At 36.2% G+C, this 27,892-nt stretch overlaps 1 protein-coding gene across 1 annotated transcript in view; it reads left to right on the top strand.

Annotated features, from left to right (window-relative positions):
- Nucleotides 1–27,892, top strand: part of LOC150091954 (uncharacterized) — a 103,958-nt gene that overhangs the window by 29,718 nt on the left and 46,348 nt on the right. Inside the window, exons 6-8 of the mRNA XM_090370434.1 lie at nt 17,898–18,003; nt 20,296–20,450; nt 25,685–25,788. Of these exons, the coding sequence (XP_090226560.1) occupies nt 17,898–18,003; nt 20,296–20,450; nt 25,685–25,788 (365 nt within the window). The remainder of the gene's footprint in view (nt 1–17,897; nt 18,004–20,295; nt 20,451–25,684; nt 25,789–27,892) is intronic.

Raw genomic sequence — 27,892 nt, 5'->3', positions numbered from 1 at the left:
ACTTCAACAGTGAATACGAGGCTACTAGAGACGGTCGTGTTCAAAGCCGCTAAGTGGATTTTTCTTATTTATTGATTTGAAATTATTGTTTTTCTAAAACTTTTGATTTAAATTTAGTAGTATAACATTATTTTGTGATTTTCTGATTAATTTGGTGTATTTATTCTTTACTCGGCCTTGTAATTGCATAAAAGTATCGGTAAGGGTTTCCACGTGTTTCAACTCCGCTACCGTTCGTAATTTTCCCGCCTTTGTGATATGATAGTTATATACCATACTAGATAGCGTTAGTTGAACTTCGTTAGCAGTTAAATTGTACGTTTAAATAAATACAGGCATACCTCGATTAACGAATAGGATGCGTTCCACGAAATTACTTCGTTAAGCGAAACTTCGTTTTCAGAGGTAAAAATACTATGGCCAGAATAGGGATACGTTCCTACGTAAAGAAAATGAAAAGCTTTTTTTCGAACAAAGAAAAGTTTTATTAAATAAACAGTCAACTTACATACAAAGTGAAATCACATTTTAAAATATGAGGTTAAAGTTGATTGTTTATGCTTTTTTTCTCTTTCATTTAACAATTGCCTATACGGAGTTATTGCATTTAACACTGATCGCTTAACTATAACACTTCTTCCTAAATCGGGATCATTTTCACTAAAAAAATTTAAAACGTTTTCAATGTCATTTAAGCACCTTTTTAAATCTTTGGTTGTTAACACTTTTTCGGCAGGAACTTCTTTAACTTCGCCTTCATTATCTTTGTCTTCGTTGCTAACAAGGTTTTCTAAATCTTCCACTGAAAAACCATCATCTTCTGCATTCAATAAATTTCTAACATCCTCTTCATCGACATTTTCGAAACCTATTGGAGCCATCTGGATAACTTCATTTCTAATTTCTTGGATGTTATTTTCTTCTTCTAGTACAACTTCTGGCCATATTTTGCGCCAAACTCCATTTAAGCATTTCTTAGTGACTTCTTTCCAAGAACTATCAATGTTTTCAATTGCGTTTTTAATGGTGTAGTTTTTCCAAAAAGTTTTAACTGTCATTTCCACTTTATCCTCTAGTTCAGTTAAATTGCTTAAAGTTCGACGCAGATAATAAGCTTTAAATGATGCTATTACTCCCTGATCCAATGGTTGAATCAGGGAAGTTGTGTTTGCTGGAAGAAACACAACTTTGACAGGAATGCATGTGTCCAACGTGTTAAGATCAGTAGGATGTCCCGGAGCATTGTCTAACAACAAGAGCTTTTTCTTCAAAGTTGTTTTTTTGACAATACCGTTTTACTCCAGGACAAAAGTGGTTAACAAACCAATCAGTAAATAACTCCTTGGTAACCCACGCTTTTCTATTTGCTTTCCATATTACAGGTAAATTCATTTTTATGTTACCTTTTAACGCCCTCGGATTTTCTGAATGGTAAACTAATAGCAATTTTAATTTATAATCACCAGAGGCATTTGATCCCAAGAGTAACGTTAAACGGTCTTTGGCTGCTTTATATCCAGCAGCTGATTTTTCTTCAATAGAAATGAAGCTTTTTGTTGGTAGCCGTTTCCAGAACAAACCGCTTTCGTCAACATTGAACACCAAATTTGGTGGAAAATTTTCACGTTCAATTATTTCCTTTAGTTTTTCTGGAAACTTATTTGCAGCTTCAACATCTGCACTTGCAGCTTCTCCTGTTAATTTTACACTATGAATCCTGGCCCGTTTTTTAAATTTCTCAAACCAACCACGAGAAGCCCCAAAGGTTTCCGTAATTTCTTCAGTTTGTTTAGATTTCAGGTGATTAAACAAAAATAATGCTTTTTCTTGAATCACCATTTGACTTAAAGGCATATGACGTTGTGACATATCATCTATCCACAAACTTAACATTTTCTCCATTTTTTCTAAAATTGGATTCCTTAAGCGAGTTAATTTTGCCGCTGTAACATCTGTACAATTCTGAGCAGACTGTTTTATTTTTTCTGATTGACTTAGTATGGTTGTTAAAGTTGATTGCGCTAATCCTAAAGAATGTGCCACATCGGATTTTCTTTCGCCGCTTTTAACACGTCGTACGATATTTAGTTTAGTTTCCAAAGAAATTGCTTTTCTTTTCTTTGATTCTGACATTTTAATTAACTAAAACAAAAATATTTCTATTAAAATTTACAAAATCTATGTTATGTAATGCTATAAAGAACCTACGTCGATTATTGCAATGCGCCACACTGAAACAACGTCAATCATGTAAACAACAACTAAATTACGCGATTGACACGCAAAACTGTTATAACAGACATGCCCGCAGCTCGGGAGCACTCGGGAATACGTAACGAGTCGCCGTCAGTCACCAAGCGGATGATTGTCGGGCGTTGGCCTTAAATTGGAATATTTTTTTATGTTAAATGGGGCTTGAAATTGCGGACTTCGTTATATCGAGGCTTCGTTATCAGAGGTAACGTTAACCGAGGTATGCCTGTACATATAACGACTTAGATTACAAACGTAATATAATTAATTATATTTAACATAATTAATAACATAACATAATTAATTAATAAATTAATAGAATCATGACTCAGAGCAGCAAAGCAAAAGGCTCAAGCTAATGGAAGTGCTGTGGCTCAGAGCAGAACTGAGGGGGGGCAGTTGTCCTCTGACTCACAGCCATATAAAATGCACTGTTTGCTTGATGTTTGCAGAGCAATCGGGTACGGGACATGATACTGCCAAGGGGGATGTCTTTGTGTGTGCGCGATGCAAGGAGTGTATCGATATCAGGCAACAACTCGGCGTTCTTGTGGGCCTATATGAGAGCTTGAAGGACAGGGTGGATGCCCTCGAAGAAACTAAATTGAGGGCCCATCAAGCTCTCAGCTGCCCACATCAACGCCAGAGCTTGCACTTGGGCATCGCGTGACAGAGAGGCAACCCCCAAGGCAGAATGCGCTGGTCCCGAAGGAACTAGTAGTTGTTGGTGACTCTATTGTCAGGGAAACAGGGAACATGCTTTGTAAAAAAGATAGGTGGAACAGGACCAGGGTATGTCTGCCAGGGGCAAAGGTTGATGACGTTGTAGAGCGAATATCATCTTTTAAGGACACAAAAGGTGATATAGTTGTACACGTTGGCACTAATAATATTAAGAGTAGGAGACCGGCAGAATTACTTAACAAGTACAGGTCACTGTTGAACGAAAGCCGAGAATTAGGGTTGAATTTGAAAGTGTCTGCAATTCTGCCCAGACACGATAGGAGGGAGTATATGATGAGAGCCTTGTCGATCAGTTCGGCCCTGGAAAGATTGTGCAAGGCTCAAGGGGTAGAATTTTTTTCAGCCTGGACTGTACTTGTTAACAGGAGAGATTGCTTCTACAGGGATGGGATACACTTAAATAGAAAGGGTGCAAGAATATTTGCTGATGCTATCGAGGCAGTGTTAGGTGGGTCGGAAAACTGCTAGCTTGGGGGGAGACAAAGACCAATAGATTGACAGTAGCCACTGGCAGAGGTGAAAGAGATTCTTGCACTGCTTCTATTAGAATGAGCAGAAGCCTGAAAAACAAGATGCATGGTATTTCAGAGACTGCTGGGAGCCATTGCGGTACAAGTAAACACATGGGTTGTGTTAGGGTAGCTAAGAATAGAAATAGGTGCAGGTATACTTGCGTGTACACCAATGCTAGGAGTTTAGTAAATAAATTTGATGAATTTGAGGTATTGCTCAAAACATCAAAGGCAGATATTGTTGGGATATCAGAGACGTGGTGTCACACAGATATAAGGGATGCAGAACTGCAATTTGGGGAGTACAACGTCTACAGAAAGGATAGACAGGATAGGAAGGGGGGAGGGGTTACGCTATTAGTTAAGAAACACATAAAAACCAAGGAAGTGAAGCCAGTCGACATCGCTGGACAGTGCAGTGTTGAGTCAGTTTGGTGTGACATAAGCATTGGGAGATCAAAATTTAGAGTAGGAGTGTGCTATAGGCCTAATGACTCTGATGAGTATAATAAGGAACTGTACAGGGAAATAGAATGGGCCAGTAAATCAGAGAGTCTTATAATGGGAGATTTTAATTTCCCAGATATTGACTGGAATTTGGGGGCTGGTTACTCATACACTAGCAGGGCTTTTGTGGATTTATTGGATGATTGTTTTCTACATCAGCATGTTCGGGAGGCAACTAGAGGGAGTAATACTCTTGATTTGATTATCAGCAGTGATTCTTCATGCATTAAGAATCTGCAGATAAATGAACCACTAGGTGGCAGTGATCACAGTGTGCTGAAGTGGGATTTACTCAAAGAGGTAACTACCATTAGGGGTAAAGGGAAGGGTTATTGCTTCCGTAAAGGCGACTACGATGGACTGAGACAGTATTTAAATTCTATACAGTGGGACCAACTGATGATGTTACCAACAGCAAATTCAAAATGGGAAGCATTTAAAGAACTTATCTTGGAAGCTACTAGGCTTTACAAACCAACTAAGAAATATTGTTCAAGGTTTAGGCCAAAATGGATGTCAGATGAACTAATGAGGCATATGGCAGAGAAGAAAAATGCATGGGATACTTACAAATTAACACATGACACAGAAGCCTATGATAGATACAAGTTGATATGCAACCAAGTTACAAAGGAGGTTAGGCAGGCGAAGGCAGATTACGAGATATCCTTGGCAAGGGATGCAAAGAAAAACAGCAAAGAGTTCTTTACTTATGTAAACTCTAGAAGGAAGGGGATGAATCAGATTGGTCCACTTGATATTGATGGGTCAACTGTTGATGATCCTGCTCAGATAGCTAACAAACTAAATGAATATTTTGCATCGACATTCACACATGAGGAGTTATTCAGCAAGGGGAATGCCAGAGGTGTATTCAACTCTAGCAGTAAGCTACAGAATCTTGAAATAACTGGGAGTAAAGTGGAAGAGAAACTGTTGAAGATAAACACAAGAAAGGCACCCGGGGTGGATGGGATCTATCCAGTTATATTAAAGGAGGCAGCAAAGGAAGTAAGCATACCCTTAGCCATAATTATGAGAGCTTCCTTGGACTCAGGGGAGGTACCCATAGACTGGAAATGTGCAAATGTGACCCCAATTCACAAAGGAGGATCAAAGGCTGACACAAGTAATTATAGTCCTGTGAGCTTAACCTCTGTTCCAGGAAAATTAATGGAGGCACTGGTTAAAGAAGCACTGCAGGATCATTTAGACAAGACTTCAGTTATAGCTCAGACACAGCATGGTTTTGTTAAGGGGAAGTCTTGCCTGACCAACTTGATTGGATACTATGATGCAGTCACAAAAGAACTGGATGCAGGGAATAACTTTGATATTATATACTTGGATCTTAAAAAGGCTTTTGATACTGTTGCACATGGAAGACTGCTACACAAATTGGAGCATTGTGACATTGGAGGCAAATTGCTGCTATGGATAAAGGGTTGGTTGAGGGGGAGAAGACAGAGAGTGGTAATCAATGGACACTGCTCATCGTGGACTAATGTTTTTAGTGGAGTCCCTCAGGGCTCAGTGTTGGGTCCATTATTGTTTTCTGTATTTATAAATGATATTGATGATGGTATATCAAGCTTAATGTCCAAGTTTGCAGACGATACAAAGGTTGGCAGGGTTGTTAAGGACACTACTGACGCTGTGCTGCTGCAACAGGATCTGGAAAGGTTGAGCAGATGGGCTGAGAGGTGGCAAATGAAGTTTAACATTGACAAATGTAAAGTACTACACATGGGAACAGCAACCCCAGAGCAACGTATCAACTCTGTGGTACTACACTGACAGTGGTAGAGAATGAAAGGGACTTGGGGGTGGTTGTGCAGGCAGATATGAAGTTCTCTGAGCAGTGCAGACGGGCTGCAAGAGTAGCTCAAGAGTATTGTCAATGATATACAGGAATTTTTCCAGCAGGGATAAGGAGGTGATTATTCCATTGTATAAGGCAATGGTCAGGCCACACCTAGAGTACTGTATACAGGTCTGGAGGCCTCATTTCAAGAAGGATGTAGAGCTGCTGGAACGAGTACAGAGAAGGGCAACAAGATTAGTGAATGGAACAAAAGGGTGCTCTTACAAAGAAAGGCTTGAGTTTTGCAAATTACAGTGTCTGGAGACTAGGCACCAGTGAGGTGATCTGATAGAGGTGTATAAAGCCTTGAATGGTTTAAGCATGCTCAATGCTGATGGGATTCTTCCTCTAGCTCAGAAAAATCACCTGAGAGGGCATAAATTCAAATTGAGGAAAGACAGATGTAGGATAGACGTGCGGAAATTTGCCTTTAGCCAGCGCGTGGTTGGTTGGTGGAACAGACTTCCATCCCTTGTGGTGGAGGTTGATAGCCTAAATAAGTTTAAGGCTCAGCTGGAGAGGTATTTTGAACGAACAGAGGGGTGAAGTGGGTTTTTTTTTTTTTTTTGGCTGATGCTGCATAAGCTTGCTTTCTTGCATCAAATGCCTCTACTAATGCTAATGCTAATGCTAATACTATTTTAAAGGACAGTATGTGTATAAAAGAACATGTTAAAGGATCAACCCATTTAAGATCAACAGTGATCACAAAACAGTGTTTAGGTTCTATATTGAAGATGGAAAAGCTATTAATAATATGGATGGAAAATCAGATTCAGGAGCGAGTGCCCCTGAGTCTAATGGCTATTCAAGCAAAAGCAAGAAGTATTTATGAAGATATTAAGGATAAGTATGGCAAATCCCAAGCTAAGTTCATGGCAAGGAACAGGTTGTTTAATAGGTAATTGTTCAAGCATTGTGCTGGTTTCCACAACATTAGAGTAAAATGTTTGTAATTCCACACTTTTGTAATTTTCCTGGGCAATGAGATAAAAAAATTGAATAAATAATCCTATTTACATGTTTGTTGAACATTTCTTTTTTGCTTCAATCAAATTCAGCATGCATAGCTGCATGTGCTGCATAAGCATTTATGGAAATTCCGACTTACGTAAAATTTGACTTACATAGAGTTCTGCAGAACACAACCCTTACATAAGTCGGGGTGTGGCTGAATGTATATAGGATATAAAATCCCTGAGACCTTTATGATCTCTTCCTCCCTTTCTCTTTTTTTTTTTTTTTTTTTTGTTAATTAAAATAAGATTTTATTGTAACCACTGGAGTCTTGTATCTGACTCAATAGTCAGAAAGTTTCATCAAGTAGGCCACTATGCATGAAAGTCCCTCATGTCCTCCCCCCCCCCACTATCCACTCTTTACCAGAAAAAAAATGTTTACTTTGGGACCAGAATCATTGAAAGTTGGTATCGTTTACTGAAATATTCTAATTTACTATTCAGCATAGTGGAACTATATCATGATTGAGAGAGACAAAGAATAGCTAGCCATTCTGTGATATGAGTGGTTTTATGGGAAATTTTATATGGAGTGACGTCCTCAAACCTTCTGCCACAATCTTACACATGAAATGCAAAGAAAAACCAAAGTATTAATTGCCATACTTGAAGCTAGATCAAAAGTGCAGATTTATCCATAGATCTGAATTGCATATGCACTTTTGGAAAACTGAAAGTCCATGTGTAATAATTTTTTTAAACCATAACAGTTTTTTGCGATTTTGATGATGAACTTACTATGAGTGGTATTAATGACAATAAAAGGTGAATAAAAGTAAGTAGATTTTAGTTTAGTGAAGGTGCCTATCACTTTGAAGATTTGCATAAAAGGTGTAGAATTGTCTCGATCTTGTTCAATTAAGTTTTATTGGATTATGTTTGATTCAAAGTTTATCTTCAGACATTTTTTTTATACAAGAGTCAAACCTTGTTAGAATTTTAAGGTAAATATGTGTAGGCTTTGAAATTGGAGGACAGTACTGAACTTATTTTATTTTGTTTTCTATCCATTGTGAGATTTATGGATCAACAGATTTGTCTCTGGCCACTCATTCTCGAATGATATCTTGGGTTTAGCGTATTAGATGCTGATGTCTCTCTAGAAAGCTCAAACTCCTGGTGATTTATTATAGCACAGTGAAAGCCATATAGGAGTTCTGGACAGTAAGCTAAGCTTATTATCTGGCATGTAAGTTCTTGGGATTTCATAAAATGGCAAATTCTTGGTTGATGCTTGCATATTATGTGTATTCAGTGCCTAGTTGCTGTTTTCAAAAATAAGAAGAACACCAGTGCCCTTAAACCCCTTTGACATTTTGGGATATGATCTAGATTTTTGGTTTTCTCAATTGACAGAAAGGTATACAGGCTAAGTATACAAAGGTATACAGCCAGCTAAGCTGTATTTTGTTGTAATTATTTGTATGTGATTAATTGTTTTCGGTTTGTATGTTTTTCATGTTAATTCTTTGTTATATTGTGTAATATGTACTAAGAGCATTGAGGCACGCTGACATTTTCATCTGTAAACCTCTGTGTGGAATTGTACTGGAGTAGCCTTCTTTTGTATTTTGTATTTTATTTGGCAAATACGATTATATATTACTATTATTAGTAGTAGTAGTGGCATATAATGCAAGAAAGCAAGCTTATAAAGCATCAGCCAAAAAAACTCCTTCCCACATTACCTGTCCATCCCCTCCAATAAGTTGCCTAGTTCTTCCTTGAATCTATTCAAACAGCCCACTTCCAACAACTGATGGAAGTTTGTTCCAACAGTTAACTATCTGCTGGCTGAAGACACACAAGCCTCTGCACATCTATGCACATCTATCCTGCAGCCATCCTTCCTCAATTTGAATTTGAATTTATGCCCCCTCATGTATAGTCTGAGTAAGAGGAAGAATACCATCAGCATCGAGCTTGCTCAGTCCATTCCAATTCTTAAACATCTCATCAGATCAGCTTGCAGGTGCCTATTCTCCAGATGCTGTAATTTGCAGGACTGAAGCCTTTTTGGGAAGACCACACATTTGTTTCCTCCCTTCACCAATCTTGTTGTCCTTCTCTACACCTATTCCAGTAACTCTACATCCTTCCTAAAATGAGGCCTCCAGACCTGTATGCAGTATTCAAGATATAGCCTAACCATTGCCTTGTACACTGGGATAATCATGTCCTTATCTCTGCTAGCAAAGTTCCTGTATATCATTAACAAAATTCCATGAGCTTTCCTGGCAGCCTGTCTGCATCAGAGAACCTCATATCTGACTGCACAATAACCCCTAGATCATTTTCATTTTCCATTGCTCTGAATGTACTACCACACAGTTGGTACATTAATCTGGAGTTACTGCTACCCATATGCAGAATCTTGCACTTGTCAATATTGAATCTCAACTGCCATTTCTCAGCCCATGTGCCAAATGTTTTTAGATCTTGTTGCACTAGTGTACCCTAACTACTGGAATTAACTACCCTACCAACCTTTATATCATCTGCAAACTTAGACATTAAGCCTTCATCAATGGCATCATTAATACACAGCCATTTCTGAATAAACAGAATATTTGTAAGGTGGCATTGTTTTAAGTTATGTCTCATATTGTGAATACTTTCACAATGAGTTGCCATGATATTGCACTACTTCAAATAAGTAACGCTTCACCTAAGGAGAAGACTAATGTTTCTTATTCTCAGATAGGTACCACCACCCATGGGTGGTGGTACTTATCTGAGATATAACTTGAAACGATGATATAAAAAAAAAAAAAAAAAAGTAAAGTGCAGCCATTATCAACCCACTGCAGGGTGGAAGCCTCCTCAACAATTCATGCTGAGAGAAATGGACCATAATCTGCCACGCTGGTCCAGTGCGGGTTGGCATATCGACCGTATTCAGCAGGCAGGGGCTTGAACCCCGGTCTACTCAAAGAGCGTGTGCTACTGCACTCCCGCTCCTGCCCACTCGGCTACGGAGGCCGTTCATATGAACTTGTTAACATATGATAACAGGAGATATAACTTAAAACGATGATATAACTTAAAAAGATGCCGCCTTACAAATATTCTGTTTATTCAGGCTGTGTATTAATGATGCTATTGCACTTAATTATTACATAGTCTAAATTTGCTCGCAGCTTGAGGCTTTAGCCCTAAATGCATCTTAGCCTTCATCAATGTTATTAATAAATATTAAAAAAATGGGTCAAGCATTGAATTCCACTAATAACAGTAGTCCAAGACAAGCAGTACCCATTGATAACCACTCTATCTTATCCCACCCAACCATCTCTTTATTCATAGCAGTAGCTTGCCCCTAATGCCACACTGCTTCAATTTGTACTGTAGCCTTTTATGTGCAACATTGTCAAAAGCTTTTCTGAAATCTAAGTATATGATGTCAAAATTATTTTTTACATCCAGTTAATTTGTTATTGCATCATAATATCGAATCAGGTTGGTCAGACAAGAACATCCTTTCACAAATATATGCTGTGACTGCAGTATGACTGCACTCCTGTCTGGTGGTCCATTGTATATTGATATGCACAATGTATGTTTAAATTAATAAAATTCTTCAGTTGTTTTTATTTATTATAAAAATGAAAAACTTATTGACATTTAGTTATCAGAAAAATTAAAAATTTATTGTTGTTTATTTATCAGAAAATTTAGTGCTCAATTTTATAATTTTACTAGAACAAATCATCATTGTAACATGTGTCTATTGTTCCATATCTGTAACTTTGTTATCCATCACACTTTTAAGGAAACAATAACAGATATCAAGGCCCACTGATTCATACACAGAAGCACTGATGAAAGAATTCAAAGAAGAGCAGAAAGGAGGTGTAAAAGTAGGAAGGGGGAAGATAAAGACAATAAGATTTGCAGATGACTAGATATTGATTGCTAATAATGAAGAATTACAGAGCACCTTGGACATCTTGAACAGCACAATAAAAGAGTAAATTATGAACGTTAACAGCAATAAAACCAAGGTAATATTAATTTCAAAGTGGCGAAGAAGAAGAATCAATACAACATTGGAATAATATTAGAACAGGTCGACAGATACAGATACTTGGGAAGCATAATGACAGAAATTGGGAAAAGCTTTGAAGAAATAAAAACAAGAATTATAATGGGAAAGAAGCATTTAGTAATAGAAAAGAACTATTGAGAAGAAATTTCAAGGAGGAATTAAGAAAGCAAATGATGAAAACATTAATATGGACTGTTTTACTATATGGCTCTGAGTAGGGCTTACAATACCGAGATCCTGGTCATTTTTTTTCTGGTATTCAAATACCGGTATTGATGCAAAAATACCAGTTTTTCTGTACTAATATAAAAAATAATTGTTTCTGATTTAATCACATAAAGGTTATAAAATCATCTTTATGTGATTTTATGATTTTATAACCACCAACAAAAATGATAGATATATAAGTATACTGCAGCAGGATTTGGCAAATAATTTGTCATGCAATTAGATTCCATTCATTGGAACAGTTTATTGTCCATGCTTGAAAGTTTTTTTTAGTTGAGATATTGTATGCAGAAAGCTATAATTTATTTAGATTCAAGTATTTATTTCTGTAAGGAGAATTTAATTTATTATCTACAGCTATATCTACATTAATACCTAGAAAGTTAGCAGTAAATGCACTATGCCGCAAAGAAGCAAATCTTTTTAACTGCAGATGCTGCCATAAAATTTTGATGAAAACTCTTGGCAATCAAAATTCTGAAACAGCTAGAGAATTGCATACAGCATTGAAACTCCCATACTTCACAGAAGCATACAAATTTATTAGAGGTTCTTCAGTATTTGCAAAGCGGGACACAATACAACAGCAAATTATTTAGTATTAGTAATGGCCATATGGTGCAAGGAAGCCTAAGGCTTATGTTGCACCAGGAAATAAAAAGAGTAAAATTATAATAAAATGAAATAAAAAATAAAAGAAAATCAAATAGACAACCTATGCATAGCCCTCCTTCCATTCAGCTGACCTTTGAATTTTCCCAACCACTTATGTAGGTAACTTATTCCAGTAATTTCTAACTCACTGGCTAAAATAAAACTTCCTGTAATCCAGTCTAAACTTATCCCCCCTCATATATAAGTTTATCGGTAACCAAGTTACAAAGGAGGTTAGGCAGGCTAAGACAGATTATTAAGAGAAATCTTTGGCAAGGGATGCAAAGAGTTCTTTACTTAGGTTAACTCTAGAAGGAAGGGGATGAATCAGATTGGTCCACTTGATATCGATGGTTCAACTGTTAATGATCCTGCTCAGTTAGCTAACAAACTGAATGAATATTTTGCATCACCATTCACGCATGAGGAGTTATTCAGTGAGGGGAATGCCAGAGGTGTATTCAACTCTGGCAGTAAGCTAGATAATCTTGTAATGACTGAGAGTAAAGTGGAGGAGAAATTGTTGAAGATAAACACAAGAAAGGCACCTGGGGTGGATGGGATCTATCCAGTTATATTAAAGGAGGCAGCAAAGGAAGTAAGCAAACCCTTAGCCATAATTATGAGAGGTTCCTTGGACTCAGGGGAGGTACCCATAGACTGGAGATGTGCAAATGTGACCCCAATTCACAAAGGAGGATCAAAGGCTGACACAAGTAATTATAGACCTGTGAGTTTAAGTTCTGTTCCAGGAAAATTAATGGAGGCACTGGTTAAAGAAGCACTGCAGGATCATCTAGACAAGACTTCAGTTATAGCTTGGACACGGCATGGTTTTGTTAAGGGGAAGTCTTGCCTGACCAATTTGATTGGATACTATGATGCAGTCACAAAAGAACTGGATGCAGGGAATAACTTTGATATTATATACTTGGATCTTAGAAAGGCTTTTGATATTGTTGCACATGGAAGACTGCTGAACAAATTGGAGCAGTGTGGCATTGGAGGCAAACTGCTGCTATGGATAAAGGGGTGGTTGAGGGGGAGAAGACAGAGAGTGGTAATCAATGGACACTGCTCATCATGGACTAATGTTATTAGTGGAGTCCCTCAGGATTCAGTGTTGTGTCCATTATTGTTTTCTGTATTTATAAATAATATTGATGATGGTATATCAAGCTTAATGTCCAAGTTTGCAGATGATACAAAGGCTGGCAGGGTTGTTAAGGACACTACTGACACTATGCTGCTGAAACAGAATCTGGAAAGGTTGAGCAGATGGGCTGAAAGGTGGCGAATGAAGTTTAACATTGACAAATGTAAAGTACTACATATGGGAAACAGCAACCGCAGAGCAACCTATCAACTCTGTGGTACTACACTGACAGTGGTGGAGAATGAAAAAGACCTGAGAGTAATTGTGCAGGCAGACATGAAGTTCTCTGAGCAGTGCAGATGGACTGCAAGAGTAGCTCATGGTGTTTAATGATATACATCATTGAACTACATCAATACATCATTGATATACATCAATGATGTACAGGAATTTTTCTAGCAGGGATAAGGAGGTGATTATTCCCTTGTATAAGGCAATGGTCAGGCCACACCTCGAGTACTGTATACAGGTCTGGTGGATGTAGAGCTGCTGGAACGAGTACAGAGAAGGACAACAAGATTAGTGAATGGAACAAAGGGTTGCTCTTATGACTAAAGGCTTAAGGTTTGCAAATTACAGTGTCTGTAGACTAGGCACCAGCGAGGTGATCTGTTAGAGGTGTATAAAGCCTTGAATAGTTTGAGCATGCTCAATGCTGATGGGATTCAGCCTCTTGCTCAGAATAATCACCTGAGAGGGCATAAATTCAAATTGAGGAAAGACAGATGTAGGATAGATGTGCAGAAATTTGCCTTTAGCCAGCGGGTAGTTGATTGGTGGAACAGACTTCCATCCCTTGTTGTGGAAGTTGATAGCCTAAATAAATTTAAGGCTCAGCTGGACAGGTATTTGGAATGAACAGAGTTGTGAAATTGGCGGTTTTTTTTTTTTTTTTTTTTTTTTTTTTGGCTGATGCTGCATAAGCTTGCTTTCTTGCATCATATGCCTCTGCTAATGCTAACTTCAATTTATGGCCCCTAGTTCGAGAATCATTTATAACCATGAAAATGTTGTCAACCTCATTCAACCTGTTCACAATTCTCGGAGAACTTCATGTCTGACCATATCATAACTCCCAAGTCCCTTTTCTCCAGTGCTGACTTTAGTTCAACTTCATTAAGTGTAAAAGTTATTTTGGGGTTGCTATTCCTGAGGTATAAGACCTTGCATTTTTCTGAATTAAAGCATAGCTGCCACTTTTCTGACCATCTGGAAGTCTATCTAGGTCACTCTGAAGAAGCTCTGCTTGGCAGTGATCATTAACTACTCTACCGATCTTTACATCACCTGCAAGTTTAGACATCATGCTCTCCATCCGTTCATGGATATCATTTAAGATAATCAAAAACAACAGTGGTCCCAATAATGATCCTTGGGGAACCCCACTTCTTACATTAACCCAATCTGAGGAATAACCATTTATCACAATCCTCTGCTTGGTGCCCTCATGCCATCCTGCTATCCATCTAAGGATTTTCCCTGTGATTCGAACCTGTCCCAGCTTATAAAGTAGCTGCTCATCTGGGACTGAGTCAAATGCTTTGCTGAAATCTAAATAAACAATGTCTAAATTATTCCCAAAATCTTGTTCATGAGTGACCCTGTCAAAATAGCTAAGAAGATTAGTTAAACACGATTGTCCCTTTACAAAACCATGCTTCGTATCCTCAGAATTCCATTTCTATCTAAATGATCCTGAATTCCACCCTTGATCATTGCCTCCATGATTTTCCCTACTACTGAAGTTAGACTGACCAGTCAGTAATTTCCCACTACAATCTTAGAACCACCCTTATGTATTGGCAATACATTGGCACTTTTCCAGTCCAATGGAATCTCTCCTGAGTCCAATGATGCTCTCATAATTAGCCTTAGTGGTGTAATACACTCACTTTTCATCTCTCTTAAAATTATAGGGTATATGCCATCAACCCAGGAGCCTCACTCGCTTGTAGGTGTGAAAGCTTTTTTTTTGATAAATAATCATGTGAAATTTCAATATCATTAATTACATATTTTTCTACTTCACTCCCATATGTTCCCATTGACATAAAGGGTTTTTATTTGTAAATATTGATGCAAAGTAACTGTTGAGTTCATCTGCAACATCAGTTGGGGGGTATCTAATACTATCCCATGCAATTGAATATGGGTCTGATCTGATTTGTCCTTCTCTTCTTTGCATTTATATAATTGGACAGACAACTTGAGTAGTCGAGACCCGCTAATAAATTAGCGGGTTTTGACTACTCAAGTTGTCTGTCCAACTGTCTAATAAAGTTTTGAGACTTTGGACCTCCACATATGTTTTTTTACTCAATGCATTTATATATGTGGAGAATTCCTTAACTGCACTCTTTGCACCCTTCTTTATTCCTTATCCTGACTCTTTGCTCTCTTCTTTATTCCTTATCCCAACTCTTTGCTCTCTGCCAGACTCATAAAGATACTGTAGTGAAAATTATATTTCACTTAATAAAACATCTTTCTCCTTCAGAAAATGATGAACAGAATTCAAACTTGGAAGACCAACATGGGACAGAACATCAGTGTTCTGCAAATTCCTTCCAAAATAAGAAATTGCCTGAGTCTAATGAGATTTTAAAAGTACAACTTGAGTGGGAAATTAATGAAATACTTTTTAAATATTACTTCTAAAAAAGTTCAAAGCCTAGAATATACAAACTGAGATTGTCTATGACTATCTCAGTACAATAGTGCCATCCAGCATAGAATCCGAAAGGACGTTTTATGCCACTAATCAAATATGTACCAAAATTAGATCCAGTTTAAATGATAACGCTATATGCTTATGTTTCTTAAGAGCTCACTTTATTCGGACAGGTAGTATGGATGCATAAACATAACTAAACTTTGCAGTATCGATATATATTTTTTGTTATTACAATGACTGTATTTTTAATAATTTTTTTTAGAATATTTATTATTGCAATAAAAGTTTATTTAAAACATGAATTCAAGTAATTACAGTACTTGTTTTTTCCTTACTTTATTGCACCTAATTGCCATCAAAATTTATTGATAAAAATGTTTGTTTTTGGAATACCGGTATCCCGGTTTCATAAATTAAAAAATATTGAAATACCGGTATTAAGATTTTGACCGATATTGTAAACCCTAGCTCCGAGACATGGACACTGGGAAAGAGGAGATTAAATGCCTAGAAACTTTCGAAATGTGGGTGTGGAAGGGAATGGAAAGGGTGAAATGGATGGACAGAGCGTTTTGCGGAAAGTAGAAGAGAGAATGTTTGTAAAGAATTGAGAAGGAGACAAAATAATTTTATATGACATGTATTGAGAAGAGAAAGCATGCTGAGGAAAGGGATTGAGGTGTGGGAAGAGAACCGTTGGGAGAAGGAGAATTGCAATGATGGATTGGATGGTAAGAGGAAATTATGCAGGAATTAAAAGTATAGCACAAGGTAAAGAAGTATGCATCAAGGCAGGCCCTGAACCTGCCTGAGGGCAGAGAATTTGAAGAAAAAGAAGATTTTATAACTGCAAAATATAAATATGAAACACAGATTGGGATAAGCAAATTAATGTGCCTGCAATTTCATGTGCTTTATTTATTTCAAATGAATTATTTGCCTGTCGTGTTGAATACGTCCATCGAGTAAACGATGGAAGTCACACTGATTGTATAAAACCAATCAGATGACCAGTTGAATAGGTTTTAAGAGTAACTCTAAGTTGCAGAATGATAATCCCTTTGGCACTTAATTCGTGCTTAGCAGCAGCACTAATTGCCTCAATAGTCTCAATTAACTCAACAGGTGCAAACAATGCATTCCCAGTAAAGTCTCTCGTAATTCATTCGTTATATGGAAATTTTCTTCATTCTACTGAAACTATTATAAATGTAATTACCCACAGGAATTAAAAAAATCGCAAATATCAAATTTCTCTATAAAGAAGTTCGTTAAACAGAGGTCCGACTTGTATATGTCAAATTTTTTTGGTGCCCTCCTGAACTGCCACACGTAAGTGACACTTGCAGCGGCCCTGGGTACATGTAAACAAGAACCTGGTAAAGGGTTTGTAACATGATGCTCATTTATTAAAATTATTTATTGTGGTGTTTAAAGTGTTTGAATAGTTTATTTCTTGAAGTAAAGTTGCAATATTTCATATGCCCTCCATGACCTCTCATTCCTGTCTTTTGGGATGGATCTGAATCAGGGCTGGCTCCAAAATTTGTGCGTTTCCTGTTCAAGAATTACTTGCGGGAGCCCTGGGGGTCCTGTGCAAAACTTATATGGGGTGTTTTTGTAGTAGTGACTTTTTTAATTTTTTATTTTTTAAATTTTACAGTAACTTAGAAATAATTAAATAATTTTGTATTATACTGAACAAAAATTTTAAATACGAATAATATTTAATACATTAATAAACAATATTGTTTAACAATTGCAGTCATCTCATAAAAATGAGGAACATCAATAAATAAATAATAATAGGAACCGATAATCACACACGTCGCACAAACAATACAGATATTATTGAAAGTAAGTATAACTTAAAAATTACATTTTTAAATAATGTCCTATGTTCAGTATAAAATGGAATATACATATTGAGAATGAAGTATACACTCTACTGCTAGCAATTTTCAAGTCGACTTGCACAAGCACTCTTGGAGTGATGATAAGGTGGTAAGACCGCAGTAGGTTCACTGATAGAAATGTGGAAAAGATGTGGATGATATAATTATTTAGACCATTTGAGCACAGGGCCTTGTTTGACAGAACCTGTTTAAACATGCTTGTGGGCCAGCCCTAATCTGAATCACACCAATTGAGAAACACTGCTTTAAATAAATTTTTTAAAAATTGCAAAATGTTATCAGATATAAATTGTTTTGATTGAAATTAATAAATTTCTTTTAGCTCCTAAATGTGAAACTCCTACTGATCTTTTTGTTGTTTTGGATGTGCGCAGCAGTCGTGATAATAATAATGAAGATATTTTTGGCAACCAGAAGTATACAGTAGGGTATGTAACATATTTCTTGAGAAAAATGTCTTTTAAAAGTAACAAAAATTGTTTTAAGAAAGTATATATAATTTTAATTTCTTTGGTAAGTATAATAAATTTATTGATTAACTGTTGCTAATGATGTCACCTTAAAATTTTATTATTTAGTTAATTTACATTTTGTATTATACAATCATCTATGTAAATCCTACCTTATTTATTTTCCTATGTCAATGTTCATTTTATTATGAAGATTTTCCCAGTGACGATAGTTAAATCTGGTACTGAAAAGTTCAAAATGATGATGCAGCTGATAGAACATTGGTTATCTGGAATAATTTGAAAAGCTTATTTTTAATAAATTTTTTTTATTAATGGTAGTATTTTAGACAAGTGTTTATTATGTTTGAAAGTATTTCTGTCTGTTTTTTTTTTATTTCGTATATCTGGTGAAATGTTGGATTAGGAAACCATGAATGATAGAATTTAGTCATTTGCTTCCATGGCGGTTTTCCATGGCATATTTTTTTATCCTCATTTCGTATTATGTTTAGTTTAGCTCCAGATTCTGTAAGAATAATATCAGCCTGAACTGTGCGATTTATTATTTTTCTCATTTTTTTTACAACAAAATGTCAATGAAAATAAACAGCACTGAAATGGGCTGGAAGAATGTGATATAATCAAATTGATATTGTTAAGGAACTTCAGAGATTTAGTAGCAAAAAAACAAAAACAGGTCACAAAAAATGATCAAACATTATTTTAAAAAATTATTTTAGATTTTTTTCCAGATAAAATTTTTGTAATATACCTATCCGAATAAAAATACATATGTAAATATGCTAATTTTTATGTATAAGTTATTATTATTATTTTTTAATTAAACAAATTCATTTTTTACACAATATTTAAAGTCTTTTTCTTTTATCTTAATACAATCTAACAGAATTTATTTAATCTTACCTTACGTTCGATTATCCAGAAATTTTGGCTATCCGGAAGAGGTCTGACATTAATTATTCCAGATAACTGAAGCTCTACTCTGTTAGCTATATGGTATGTGGAGGCTCAGGGCTTTTACTGCACCAGAAAAAAAAAATCAAATAATAATAATTAATAAATAAAATTAACTGTCTGTTTGATTCCCTCCTCATGCAGGTACCTATCCAGCTGATCAGGACTCTCTCCAACTGCCAGCCTCAACCCATCTGTGGAGGGCAACTTATTCCAGTAATCAACAACTCATTGGCTAAAAGAAAACTTCCTGCAATCAACTCAAAACCTTGTCTCCCATAATTCAAATTTATTTTATATTCAAGTCATTCTAGTTAGTTGAGTATGGAAAATTTTTGCATTGGCTTGTTATTATGCAACAGCATAATCCTCTGCTTGCACCTTCATGTTTATAGAACCATTATTAACAGACATTAGTATTTTTGCACCCTTTGTGCTAGGTTAAAAAATACAATGGTGGCTCATATATTGTTGTGAAGAAACATAAGGGATTGCACTGTGGCATCTGCACCCCACAGAGGAATGCTCAAGCCTCTGCAATGCTAGGCAATACTAGGTGGTAGGTGACTCTGATCATGGGTGCAATACCTCTGACCTCTAGAGTAAAGCAAGGTCTAGTCAATTTCGCACCCTCTCTCTTTCTCCCATCTGTCATAGGCGCCTCCGTAGCCAGGTGGGCAGGAGCAGCAGTGCGTAGCACACGCTTCTTGATTACACCGGAGTTCGAGCCCATGTCCACCAAATACGGAGGATGCGGAAAGGTCAGGGAATGACCACCGCATATCCCTGGAGCAATATGGCCTTAGTTGCTAATGCTCCTAAAAAACAAATAACAATAACAACATCTGTCATACAGTGTGTCATCTCTTTTGAGGTTACCAGAGGTCATTATAGCGAGATCCAACATTCTTTACATTTCAAAGGTTTACAGTTTTAAAATGGTTTTCACAGGCCAGCTGAACTAAACCTCTTGTAATGCTCTAGGAGGCATTACAAAAACTACACAAAAGTTTACAAAAACCACACAGTATAAATGTTACTTTAATATAATTGCATAATTTAAAAGCTATAAAACTATATAAAAATGACAAAAGGTAAAAGTAATGACAGATTCGAGAGATTTTTAAAGTGGGATCCATACACCATCCTCTATTGCATCCTATATTCATATCCTGCTCTGTTGTTGTAATATGCTGCATAAGCTTGCTTTCTTGCATCATATGCCTCTACTAATGCTAATGCTAATGATGAGGTGGTGGAGCCACCGATTGATTATATTTCTCTTTCTTCCAGTAATCTTTCTAGTAAGATGGATATTAGAATAGATGGCAGCAGTATCAGCATATTTTTCAATACACAATCAAACTTGAGGCAAGAATTAGATAGAACTGCATACAATGTTACCTCTGGAGGTTGCCCTGAGTGCTTGGTTTCTTGGAATAACCCAGGTGAGTATCTGTTAAATTTTTTATTAATAATTTGAAAAATTAAAAAAAAAAATAACTTTCCAGTTATTTGAAAAATTTCATATAAGACCACACTTTTAGTACATTGAAGAGAAATGAAATGCAGTCAAACATGGTTATAATGAGCATCAAGGGACTGACAAAATTTCCTTGTTATTATTATTACTCACTATATGTGATGAGTTAAATCTACCTCCTATTTTTTTTAATTCTCAGTAACTTGATAAAAGATAGATTCAAAAAACAAAAGAAATATTAGAGAAAAAAAAATAATATAAGTATATACCCACATATTATTTGTATTAATATGCTTGTATAAACTACAATGCACTTAATACCAAACACAATTTATTTCTCCGTAATTAAAAACAATACTAATTAATAATAAACACGATTTCAGGTAGTCTTTTTATTTATGAATCTTAAAATTGATGTTTGTTTTAAAGATTTCACTTTGATATTTCTCAAGTTTCTCCTTAAAACACTCAACGTGTTAAAAGTCTCATTATTTGCCTCAGTTCTTTCAAAACAATTGACTAATGTGTCCATTGCACCTTGAGCTTGGGATTATCAGCACTGATTTTGATTCACTTGTCATCATATTGTCATGCATTCTCTAAATTCATCATATAATCATAATATCTAAATTCATCATGACTCTAAATTCATCATAACATCTTGCACTTTCTAAAATTTTTTTTTCGGCTATGTTCTTTTCCAATGCCGATAGGTAAACATGCTTATTCTTCCACAATGTCAATACTGTTTAAGAGGACAAAGAAAACTTTTCACACACTTCAACATTTTTTGCGCCACTTTCCAACTCATAAATAATTTTGACTTTTTTTGCAAATCAAAAGGCACTTTCTTTTGTTAGTAGACATGTTTCCAAAGGAAGGGTTCATTTCTAACCGAATTTAGTTTAAAATAACAGTAAAGTGATCTACACACAAACAATTATTGTTTCCAAAATTCTTAGAATACCCGAAATAAAATTATGGTTTAGCCAATACAACACAAATCTGTAAATAGGGTAATGCGACCATAGAAATTACAAGCAGAATGCCATGCACTATTCTATAGCCCTCAGCCCCAAAAGGACAAGGTTAGATCATAAACTGGCCCCTAATGGAGGAGCCAGTTTAATGGAGGCACTGGTTACAGAAGCACTGCAGGATCATCTAGACAAGACTTCAGTTATAGCTTGGACACAGCATGGTTTTGTTAAGGGGAAGTCTTGCCTGACCAATTTGATTGGATACTATGATGCAGTCACAAAAGAACTGGATGCAGGGAATAACTTTGATATTATATACTTGGATCTTAGAAAGGCTTTTGATACTGTTGCACATGGAAGACTGCTGCACAAATTGGAGCAGTGTGGCATTGGAGGCAATTGGGGAGAAGACAGAGAGTGGTAATCAATGGACACTGCTCATCGTGGACTAATGTTATTAGTGGAGTCCCTCAGGGTTCAGTATTGGGTCCTTTATTGTTTTCTGTATTTATAAATGATATTGATGATGGTATATCAAGCTTAATGTCCAAGTTTGCAGACGATACGAAGGTTGGCAGGGTTGTCAAGGACACTACTGACACTATGCTGCTGCAACAGGATCTGGAAAGGTTGAGCAGATGGGCTGAGAGGTGGCAAATAAAGTTTAACATTGACAAATGTAAAGTACTACATATGGGAAACAGCAACCCCAGAGCAACGTATCAACTCTGTGGTACTACACTGACAGTGGTAGAGAATGAAAGGGACCTGGGGGTAATTGTGCAGGCAGACATGAAGTTTTCTGAGCAGTGCAGACGGGCTGCAAGAGTAGCTCATGGTGTATTGTCAATGATATATAGGAATTTTTCTAGCAGGGATAAGGAGGTGATTATTCCCTTGTATAAGGCAATGGTCAGGCCACACCTAGAGTACTGTATACAGGCCTGGAGGCCTCATTTCAAGAAGGATGTAGAGCTGCTGGAACGAGTACAGAGAAGGGCAACAAGATTAGTGAATGGAACAAAGGGGTGCTCTTACGAAGAAAGGCTTAAGTTTTGTGAATTACAGTGTCTGGAGACTAGGCACCAGCGAGGTGATCTGATAGAGGTGTACAAAGCCTTGAATGGTTTGAGCATGCTCAATGCCGATGGGATTCTTCCTCTTGCTCAGAATAATCACCTGAGAGGGCACAAATTCAAATTGAGGAAAGACAGATGTAGGATAGATGTGCGGAAATTTGCCTTTAGCCAGCGGGTAGTTGGTTGGCGGAACAGACTTCCATCCCTTGTGGAAGTTGATAGCCTAAATAAATTTAAGGCTCAGCTGGACAGGTATTTTGAACGAATGGAGGGGTGAAATGGGAGTGTTTTTTTTTTTTTGGCTGATGCTGCATAAGCTTGCTTTTTTGCATCATATGCCTCTACTAATGCTAAATTAAAATCATTATGGCTTTTTGCTCATTACAGCTGTGATCTAATTATTTCTGTGCTTGTTATAACCAAGTTTGATTATAGTTAAAAATAATATTTTTATTTTTATTTATTTATATTTATTTACTTGTATTTTTTAACTTTATTTCGAATTATTTTCATAATATCTTTATTATCTTTATATATTATAGTCTATAATGTGTTTATTATTTTAATTTAATTTAAATTATTTAAAAGAATACTTTTAAACCACTAAATTAGTACAGCATACTAATGCAGCAGTTAAGTTTATACTTATCAAGGTGTGATTTTACTGCCTGAGTACCCAGATTAATATTCAAAATAAAATAAAAGCATAAAATTAAACAACAAAAAGTGAAACTCATCTCTGTTAGTGCAAATTCATGACTTCCTGCCCAAGAAGACACACCCTCATATCTATAATAGTACCACATCCACGATAAATAAGATAAAGACAGGGAACCTGCAAGAAAAATTTCACTACAGGACTACTTCTTCAGAAAACAGCAGCTCTTGTGAATTCCAAAAATATTGTATTTATGTTATTCACTGCTATCTAGAAAAGCAGCAATAGATGTCCCTATATATGTTCTGTGTCTGAACAGAAGTAACAAACTAATGTTACTTCTGGTCAGATACAAATATATGCATAATATATATTTCACATCCACTGCTTCTTTATTATTATTATTATTATTATTCTTACTAGTAGTGGCCTATGATGCAAGAAAGCAAACTCCCTGTGGATCTGAGATGTGAGAATGTATTTGATTCCCCAATTCATAATGGGGGATCAAAAGGTGATGTAATTACAGACCTGTCAGCTTAACATCTATTCCAGGGAAAATAATAGTCTCTGGTTAAAGAAGTATTTTTTACTTCTTTAACCAGATAAAATTTATTTATTTATTTATAATAATAATTAGAATTCACTAGTTTATAAGCATTGTGTGCACCTTGAGGACTAAGTTTTTTCCAAAATTTTTCAAAATTTTTTAAATTCTTAAAACAAAAGCTTTTAAATATTAATTTGTTTTTATTTTGGCATGGTTTTTACCCAATATTAGAGTGAAATTATTTCAAAAATGAAATCAGAATTTTTTTAAAAAATCACAAAAAAACCCCACAAAATAATCTTAAAAATGAAAAAATCATTAAAGAAAACTCATAATTTTTTCTTTTTTTATAATATTACTTCTAAATTTATTTATATATAATTCAATTAATTCAATATCATCAACTTTAGGAACTGAATTTCAGAGAATTTCAGCTTTCGTGAGCCAAAATAATCTGTTAATAATGACTGACAGACATGATCTCATCCTCCTGTGATATTATTAAAATATATTTTCATGCTAACATCCATAAGCTGTGTCTACAATTACTTAGAAATACAATTTACTTAGAAATGTTCTTGTTTATACTCCAGCACGACCACCAGGTCAGTGATTGTTTGTTTGTTTGTTATTTGGTTTTTAGGAGCATTAGCAACTAAGGCCATATTGCTCCGGGGATATGCGGTGGTCATTCCCTGACCTTTCCGCATCCTCCGTATTTGGTGGTCACGGGCTCGAACCCGGGTCTAATCAAGAAGCGTGTGCTATGCACTGCTGCTCCTGCCCACCTGGCTACGGAGGCGCCCCAGGTCAGTGAAGTTTACAATAAATCATCAGTACAAACATTAAACAGGCTTGAACCCCCCGTCCACTCAAAGAGCATGTGTTATTGCACTCTCACTCCTGACCACTCGGCTACATCAGGCAATTGCAGCACTTTCTGGAAGCTCTTTAACATTCTTTGTAACATTATTTAACATTTTATTTGAAACAGTCATGAAAAATGTGTGTATTCACACATTTTTCATGACTGTTTCAGATCCCACACACTTAAAATGTATATATACTATATATATACTTGTGAAAAGGTTAACGAAGCAGTTTTTGTTTTACATCCCAGGCTGTCTCTTCAGTGGTTAAGAAAAATTTACTACTTCATTGTTTTTGTATCAGTTACAGAAAAGTACTTTTACACTATTAATTTTTCATGGTGGCATATGGATTCAGATATGCAAATTGTATATCTCGAGACATATGCTACGTAAAGACCATAACCAGCCTAGCAGTGATTATATGGGTATGGTGATTACACAGAATACTCATTCTGTTATAAATACCTTAATGTTCATTTCACTCAGTGTCTAGATTCTGTTCATAATCATCTATCTGTTTTTTTTTTTTAAATAAAAATTACAAACACAATCATTATTTCTTCTGCAAAACATTTCATCAGTTTTCATAAATTCTTGTAAATAAAGTATCTAAAATTTAGTAAAAACATAATAAAATCTGCTTATAATTTTTAAAAATTATATTGATTACCATAAACAACTAAAGAGAGGATATGCTCTTCTGTACTAGACTATAAATAAAATAACTCCAAAAAGATAATTTTTGCAATCTTCCACAACAGTGTAATGGTTTTGCCCTTTATAACTCATTTTGAAAAATCTGAGTTCGGGTTCGGATCCTATATAAAACTGGATGCCTCTTTAAATAGGCTGTAGTCAGGTGTGCAGAAGTAGGAATTTTCTGGCTATGGGCTATTCCGAGTTTTTCAGCTTACAGAGTATTGAAATATGTCTGTGAACACACAGTGCTAACACAATATTGCCCAAGTTGCTGATGCTATATAAAACCGACAAGAGTAACAGTAATTTTTATTTAGCTGAAAATGCAATGCTAATTTTTTTTTATATATATTATTTCTAGATAAAATAACATCAGTTGAAGATGCCACTATTTTTACAAATCTGAATAGTACTCTGATGAATTATGAAAAGGAAAAAGCTTCACTTCCTGGGACTCCAGCAAAGGTATTTTGCATATAAAATTTATGAAGAATAATTTAAATTATATGAATCATAGTATAACCACACTTCTATAAATAAGTTATTAAGTTACAACAGACATTGTAAAACATAGAACATATTCAATAAGATAATAGCCATTAGTTAATAGATTAGACATTATTAAATGCTGAAAATAAATGTGGTGTAATGAGTTAATGATTTTTATGATATTAAAAACACTGTTATAGATCTGTTGAAGAGAGAGTTATACCTGTAACCAGTAATGAAGAAAAGATGCTAACTGCTACCTACATACATACAAGTAAAAATTAAAATAATAATTAGAAAAATTTCATCACTAAATAAATAATCCAAAGCCTGGATTATTTATCAGTTAGTTATTAAGCAAATTTTCAACAGATATTAGCCCTGTGGAAATTCTAAATATTCGCATTTCTATCATGGTTGGCTAATTCCGTTATCCTTCATCTTTACAGTTTATTTTTAAGTATGTCTACTTTTCTCCACCTTTCCTGTCTCTTTTGTAAGTTTCCCTCCCAATTTCAGCCACTATTGCAACTAATATCATGGCGAACAGGGAGTGGCCCACCCCACAGCCCTAATATGCTATCCTGCCATTAATATCCCAATGCAAGAAAACAAGCTTATTAGCATTAGTAGAGGCATATGATACAAGAAAGGAAGCTTATGCAGCATCGGCAAAAAAAACCCCTCCCATTTCCCCCCTCCATTCATTCCAAATGCCTGTCTAGCTCAGCCTTAAATTTATTTAGGCTATCAACTTCCACAACAAAAGATGGAAGTCTGTTCCACCAATCAACTACCTGCTGGCTAAAGGCAAATTTCCACACATCTATTCTACAACTGTCTTTCCTCGATTTGAAACTGTGCCCCCTCAGGTTCTTAATCTTAGCAAGAGGAAGAATCCCATCAGCATTCAGCTTTCTTACCCCATTCAAGGCCTTATACATCTCAATCAGATCAGATCACTTTGCAGGTGCCTACCCCCCAAGCACTGCAATTTGCAGAACTTAAGCTTTTCTTGGGGGAGGCCTATACCTGTATCAGCAAGACAGTTTTTTTTTTTTTTTTGGTAGTTGTTGGCGCATCAGCTTCTGTGGCCATATTGCACCTCAAGGTTTTTTAGCATTTTGTACTCTGATTCAAGCCTGAGGCGGGATACAAACCTGTGACCTTTGGGTTGCCAGGCAAACACTTTACCCACCCGGCTAGCCCGATCGGCAGCAAGACAGTTGTTGTTGTTGTTATTTGGTTTTTAAGAGCATTAGCAACTAAGGCTATATTGCTCCGGGGATATGCGGTGGTCATTCCCTGACCTTTCCGCATCCTCCGTATTTGGTGGGCACAGGCTCGAACCCCGGTCTAATCAAGAAGCGTGTGCTACGCACTGCTGCTCCTGCCCACCTGGCTATGGAGGCGGCCAGCAAGACAATGCTTTGTGTGACATTGCATTGTGATGGACTGGTTTGAGGACATGAGCATCAAAAAGTTGACTGACCAGCCCAGAGCCCTGAACTCAATTCTGTAGAGAACTTCTAGGATGAATTGAATTGTTCATTAAGTGCATGTGAGGAGAGATTGCCCAAAAAATAGAGCTGAACTAGTTGCCAATTTGAAGGCTGAATGGCAGAAAATATCACAAATTTACAAAAAACTAGTGGTGGGTGTTTCATAGAGGATAGAAGCCTCTGTGAAACACTCACCATTAGTTTTATGTAAAGGCTAAAGGTATTAGCATTGGAGATTATTAATTTTCCTGTAAATAAAAATTATTTGTAGATATGCAGGTGTCCAGATATTAGTGGTAGGGCAGCATATAGTCTCTGACTAGCCTGAAATCCTTCATTTTACCACAGTTCTGTTTACTCTTGCTTTCAGGATACATGTTCATTTACAAGCATTATATTCCCACAAATGAAATTTTAAATAAATATAAGGCGCCTCCGTAGCCAGGTGGGAAGGAGCAGCAGTGTGTAGCACACGCTTCTTGATTAGACCAGGGTTCGAGCCCGTCACCACCAAATACGGAGGATGCGGAAAGGTCAGGGAATGACCACCGCATATCCCGGAGCAATATGGCCTTAGT

Source organism: Mastigoproctus giganteus, chromosome 1 (assembly GCF_048544385.1).
Source record: "Mastigoproctus giganteus isolate SK-2022 chromosome 1, ASM4854438v1, whole genome shotgun sequence".
NCBI lineage: Eukaryota > Metazoa > Arthropoda > Arachnida > Uropygi > Thelyphonidae > Mastigoproctus > Mastigoproctus giganteus.
The sequence above is the reverse complement of the archived record's forward strand: the minus strand, read 5'-3'. Positions and strand labels throughout refer to the sequence as shown.